Source organism: Austrofundulus limnaeus, unplaced genomic scaffold (assembly GCF_001266775.1).
Source record: "Austrofundulus limnaeus strain Quisiro unplaced genomic scaffold, Austrofundulus_limnaeus-1.0 Scaffold2, whole genome shotgun sequence".
Classification (NCBI taxonomy): Eukaryota; Metazoa; Chordata; class Actinopteri; order Cyprinodontiformes; family Rivulidae; genus Austrofundulus; species Austrofundulus limnaeus.
The window spans coordinates 7410485-7417192 of NW_013952404.1; the positions used below are offsets into that span (position 1 = coordinate 7410485).

At 40.7% G+C, this 6708-nt stretch overlaps 1 protein-coding gene across 2 annotated transcripts in view; it reads right to left on the reverse strand.

Annotated features, from left to right (window-relative positions):
* evla (Enah/Vasp-like a) overlaps positions 1-6708 on the reverse strand; it is a 42568-nt gene that overhangs the window by 35203 nt on the left and 657 nt on the right. Inside the window, exon 1 of one of the 2 annotated variants that reach the window (XM_014013976.1) lies at positions 1922-2198. The exons of the other annotated variant lie outside the window; for it this stretch is intronic. Coding sequence (XP_013869430.1) covers positions 1922-1944 — 23 coding nt within the window. The 5' untranslated portion in view covers positions 1945-2198. Of the gene's footprint in view, positions 1-1921; positions 2199-6708 lie in introns of those variants that run through there. 2 annotated transcript variants of the gene reach the window in all.

A 6708-nucleotide genomic window follows, 5' to 3' on the forward strand; every position in this document is an offset into this window, starting at 1 on the left:
ATCATCCATCCATCCATCCATCCTTCCATCATCCATCCATCTATCATCCATCCATTTATCCATCCATCATCCATCCATCAATCCATCATCTATCATCCACCCTTCCATCATCCATCCATCCATCTATCCATCCATCATCCATCCATCAATCCATCCATCATCTATCCATCCATCCATCCATCCATCCATCCATCATCCATCTAACATCCATCCATCTATCTATCCATCCATCCATCCATCCATCATCTATCATCCATCTATCATCCATCCATCCATCCATCCATCCTTCCATCATCTATCCATCTATCCATCCATCCATCTATCATCCACCCATCATCCATCCATCCATCCATCCTTCCATCATCTATCCATCTATCATCATCCATCCATTCATCCATCCATCAATCCATCATCTATATCCACTCTTCCATCATCCATCCACCATCCATCCATCCATCTATCCATCCATCCATCCATCCATCCATCATCCATCCATCCATCCATCCATCATCATCATCATCCATCCATCCATCCTTCCATCATCTATCCATCCATCCATCCATCATTGTCCATCCATCCTTCCATCATCTATCCATCCATCCATCCATCCATCCATCCATCCATCCATCCATCCATCCATCCATCCATCAGAATCAGGTCACAGGGGCGGCAGGTTGGGAGGCTCATACATCTCTTTCCACCCTCTAGCTCTTCTGGAAGAACCCAAAAAACCTTATGAGAAATTTTGTAGACTCTCTCATGATTGCTGTTGACTAAACTGTCTCCTACTGTAAATACTGATACAGAAGCACAACTGAAAATAACACAGTTCTGATGTTAGAGGTCAGAATGAACCCATAAAGCTGTTGTTTTTATATTTTTGGGGATGATATTATACTTATTATTATGTTTAATCAGTGTAAATTTTCCACCATCATGTTCTTAGGCTGTTTATTTAAAAAGGTGAATGAAGTAATATGGCTAATTAATCACTGATTAAAGGTCAGAAATGTTGAGTGAATGTCAAGTACCAGCAAACGGAGCGAAATCAGCACACTGACCCTCTAAAGGACATCATTTATTTAATACATCACTCTGTCAGTGCCAGCTGGGCCTCAGGCTTTTTGWCACGGATGCAAATTATGAATTTTAACCCCTCAGCCCATCTTCTGAGCTGCTCTCGTTGGGAATCTTCATCCTCAAAGGAAACAAACGCTTCTGTTCAGAGGAAAACAACTAAAAATATATTTTTTCTCGTTTGTAACACTTTATTTTGTGACGTCCTGCACTTTATGGTAGATCAGCAGAGTTCAGACGTTCGCGTCTAAACAGTCAGTGTGATCCCTGCTATCCCCCTCTGCTTCACATCTGTGTGAGCTGAGAAAAATCACAACAAGCTGCTGTAATCTGACAAATCCATATTAGATACAGACCTCTCATTTGGCTTCTGATAGTCCCACTCATTCAGACATCATCCCAGATTAGGCTTATTTATGCCATGTTTTTGTCCCATCATCTGACATCTTATGATGCAATGAGTCGGACAGAAAAAAGAAAATCAAAACAAGAAAAAGKTGAAATGATCCGATCAAAAATCAAACTTCTTCAAAGAAAACACAAAAAGTCAGAATACCACTTTTCAACWCAACTAGGCATGAAGCTGAAACGAATTAACAAAGTTTAAAAGACAAATCTGAGTTMTTGTTTTTTAACAAACAGACAAAAAGCTTCCCCAAGAAGGAGCCAGATTACGTGGTCTGAAAGCTGAGCCAGGCTTTAAAAAGAAACACTCGAGAGCGAAGAAGCAGCACCGTTACCACACATTCCACAACCGATCCGAGCTTTATGACTCACGCCACTCCACGAGCGCGGAAAACGCACGAGAAAGAGCCGTGCCGATGAAGAGGAACGTGGGCCTTACCCAAAATCATCCGGAGAGTACATTTCACCGGAGGAGACGCCGCCGTCCTGAAGCCCGGGATGAGAGGAGATAAACAGATTATGGAGGAGAGGGGGAAGTGTCAGCCTGAGGTGGCCGAGGAGTCCTGCACATGTTGTCTATAACTCGATCTTCACATCCTCCAAAAAAAAAAACCCTCCTTCAATCAAACCCACCACACCAGCAGAGCCTGTGACACAGAGAGTAGGAGGGAAAAGAGCCTGAGAGCGAGATGAAGAGTAAAGAAAAGGGAAGGCTGAAGAAACATGTGATCACTTCTCTCTGCCGCCGCCTCTCAACCTCCCAGAAATCATTTCCACAGAATGAAAATTACATGTTTTAGAAAAGCAGGACGGCTTTTTCTGCTTTTCTATATCTGGAAACCGACTAAAAATAGCTTATTGTATGTTGTACACAGAAGACAACGAGAGCAAAACATTTACAGCTTTTACAGACAACTAAAAATGCCAGTTTTTCATGATTAGTTTTATATTTTTTATATCAAATGTTTCTCTTTTCTATGTGGCTTCGTAAAGTTTTGTCCTCAACCTGGAGTCCATCTGTCTGAAGCAAACGTAGACTTTTAAGCTGCTTTTCTACAACGAGTTGAGGTGTGGGGAAACAAACAAAGAGCAAATGAAAAGATTAGAAGGCTTAGAAGTGGCAAGAAACATGCAGTCTGGACCTGAAAAGGTACAAATATAAGAACAGTGAGTCATGAGTTAGATTTCCTGGCTTTGCTGAACTGTCAGAAAAAATTTATCCAAAAGCACCAATATGTGTCCCGGAAATAATAATAAACATTAAAACATTTTGATTAATACAAGATATGGGTTTCATAAAGCAAAATAAAAGAAGACCAAAGAAAAGTAAAAATTAGCAGAAGGTAACATTAAACAGCTAAACAAGTACAAATTAGCTGAGGRTAATGCTAAACAGTTAAACAAGTAAAAATTAGCATAAGCTAATGCTAACAGCTAATCACTAACAGCCAAGGTGACAGTCCCTCAGTCTGCGTCACGTCTTCGTCTCCTTCCAGCTGAAAACTGGTGGGACTGACAGAAACCTGTTAGCTTGTTAGTTAGCCGTTAGCTGACTTAAAGTTGGCAAATCCTAATTTAGCAGAGGCTAACTGGTCCGCTAATGGTTTTCATAGTTAGTGAAAAAGCTAATCTTCCAAACCAAAATTTAGCTCTGCTATTAGCTGATTAYCAGAATCATGCCTACCACTCGATATTAACGAGGGAGGAAGGTTTTTTTGTTGTTGTTTGTTTGTTTTAAGATGGCTATCCTGATCCACACATCTTACCAGTTGGTGGCAGAAAAGCAATATAGGCTTGTTTGCTAACTACTAATTAATGTCAACAGAAATAAAAACAAAAAGCCACATGGAATTTCCAGTTTTGGTGCCTCTTTTAGAATGAAAAAATAAATAAATAAATAACTTGGACAGCCCCCCAGCATATTTCTGCTATAGTTTATTTTGAAAGGATTTTAGAGCGGCAGCTATCGTCAGGGGTGAGAATACGAACATGTTCATCTTCTCTACGCTGATAGGTTTTTCAGTAAGACTGTGAAACGGGTAATGGTCCCAAAGAGCAAAATTTGTCTGGCCCAGTTCTGACCCAGACAATACCCTAACACTTTGTCCATATAGCACAGGGGTCTGCAACCAGTAGCTCATGYGCTCTTTTAAAMTAGCTCATAGCAAAATTTAATTTGTGACTGACCAAACTTTCATTTAATTCCAATCAATCTATAGACGTACCTTCTCCTTGGTTGTTAATCAAACAGTTTAGGCTCAGTATGGTTGATCGGCAGACAATGCGTGGTTACGTGTTTTTTTGGCATTTGTTTTCTCACACACCTTTTATAGCCCCTTGTGACATCACTGTAAAAACTCCTCCTGTTGCAGTATACAGTAGGTCACTGCATGGGGTTTCTTGATTTGATTTGATTTATTTATTTAACAGGAAAAGATTATTAAAAATCAAGCCTGACTCAGCATAATTGCTGTTTTACAGCAGGCTCCTGTTCTGCAGCACATAAAACACTCAGAAWTACAGCATCACAATCACATCATTATACACCATAGACACAAAGACTAACAAGCATACCAAATTTCAAAAAGGCAGCATTTGCAAAATAGGACGTCTAAATATGAGCACAACAAAAAGTGTCCAGCAGATGGCAGACAAGATTCTTCTTAAAGGGCTGTAGTTTTGAAATGGACTTTATGTTTTGAGGAATGTCATTCCATGCTTTAGTATAAACATAGAAGAAAGACCTCTGGCCATAACAGTTTTTAAAAGTTGGTAATATCAGTTGTCCTTTTGTAACAGATCTAGTTGAATAACCACTTCCAGAATTTGATTTGGGCATTTTATGAATTTTGTAGGCCCTGTTGTAGAGCCTAACTATGGGTTCTAAGATTTCATTTGTTGTAAGAGACCAAACAGGTAAACAGTACGACATGGTTGAGAGTATAATGGCATGAAGARAGATATTTGAAACAGAAGATGTCAGATTGGATCTAATTTTTGAATAAACGTATAATTTCTGTTTCAACTTAGTGGTTAAGACTTGTACATGATCACGATAAGTCAAATGAGAATCCAAAGTAATTCCAAGATATGTGTATTCTTCCCACTGGACTCTACAATGCGGGGAAAAAATCGGAGACCCGTCACTTGACGTTATTTGCACAAATCTGTCGTGAGTAAACCCTACGTTAGTATTGTGAAACACACTATTATATGTATGGATAAACACAAAAGCACATTCATGTAAAATTAGTGTTCTTTGTGGCGGATTCATGTGAGTTGAAGYCAATGTTTTTTGTGCAAAACAAGATTATTCCAATGGTTTGAGTTCAAGTTTAAAATTAAACGTTGCAAAAAGTAGCTCTTAAGAAAAAAAAAGGTTGGGAGACCCCTGAAATAGCACAAAGAATGACGGCGTTTGGGTGATCTAGATGTGGTTTGCCAAAGGTGATCCATGCATGGGCCAGCACCATAAACCAAACCACAACCGGGCCAGTTGTGGTACGCCGCCTTAATAACAGTACCATCACTACCAGACCTGGCTCACATCTGGTTCCAGGCCAGCAGAACCAGGCTGTCACCAGGTCTGGTCCACACCTGTCTGTTATGTGAGGTCCTAAATCAGATTTGTATTCATCATGGTGTGTATTTTTTTTCCTTTTAAACAGGGACAACACTATGTTTGTTTTCACATTGGCTTCAGGCTAACCTTCACAGACTTTCCTTTTTAATTTATTTTGTTCATGTGCTCCAATAGCAGACAAATGGATAAAGTTGCATGTTTTATCTACAGTGTGATAGGCTCGTCACGATAAATCAATTAATTGTGTCGTAAATTAAATTGAGGGAGATAAATAAAAATGAAGACAATAATTTTCATTTGCCTTCTTTTTTTGTTTTCTTCGTGTCTCTTTTTTTTTTACATCTTAGTATAGAGAGGAGTGAACTCTGGTATTTGTCAGGTGCATGGTCTCCTAACCTCTGTAGAGTCCATGAACAGGCATTTAGCCAGAGGAGCGTCCTCAGTTCATACAGCTGGCGATGCCTTGGGATTGTAAACTTCCATAAACTGGTTGTTATATCATTATATTAGTTTAAACTGGTCTCCAATAATATTATCGTTTATCGCGATTAATTTCTGAGAATTTATCGTCCAGTGAAATTTGCTATCGTGACAGGCCTACAGTGTGAAACATAAGAGAATGAGTCAGAAGGAGTGAAAACGGAGGAAGAAAAGGCTGTAAATGCTAATCTGTGAACTCCAGCGTTTATCCTAAACACGTTTTTGTTGCGGCTGTGTGACGCAAACTCAGGCTGAGCCGCTCTCAGATCAGCTCAGAGGGCAGCAGCACAACTCAGCGTTTTACCTCCCCAGCACATCGTTCTACCTTCGCAACAATGAGTCACCACAACAAGCGCTTCAGTGACCCTGCAGCAACGATTTCACACTCACACAAACCAAACAACTGGTCTGACAGCAGAGGAAACAACGTTGCACCGTGAAGAAGACAACACACACACACATGCACGCACATGTGCTGCAAAAAAACAAATCCTGAAATTCTGTTCTTCTGCCACAGAGGAGCCAGGTCACCTTGCTGCTGCTCACTGGAGATTTAAGACTTCCCTTCTGGGCCTGAGTCAAAGAACAGACCTGCCTCTGGCAAAAATAAACACACAGGATGAGACACAAGGAGCTGAGCTCCACAGAAAGACAGGAAACGGCTCCTCGTTCAGCCAAACGGACCGAGCCGGAGCCAGACTGTCTGAGAAAGAGAGAGAGAAATAAAAAAAAAAACAGCTTCTGTTTTAGACTTGGATGATGTTGCAGGAAAGAAGTGAACTGATTTGATTCCATGTTACGTGGCAACATCATTTTTTTATTATTTTTTTGAACCAAATCTGTGCTCGGCTTTCTGCCTCTTTTTCGACTCCCACCTTTTTTTTTTACCACGAGCCGGGCAGCCAAAGCAGAGGAGGCTGGAGTGTTTCTGTCAAAATGAAGCTGTGAAGCTGTGAAACTGCAGGCTGCGGCTACGGCAACACGGAGGAGTCAAACTATGAGGGAGAGAAACGTGAAAGGAGCAGAAACCATGGAAGACTGAAAACACCAGGAAGTTTTATCTGGATCCATCATGGAGAGGGGTGTGTGTGTGTGTGTGTGTGTGTGTGTGTGTGTGTGTGTGTGTGTGTGTGTGTGTGTGTGTGTGTGTGTGTGTGTGTGTG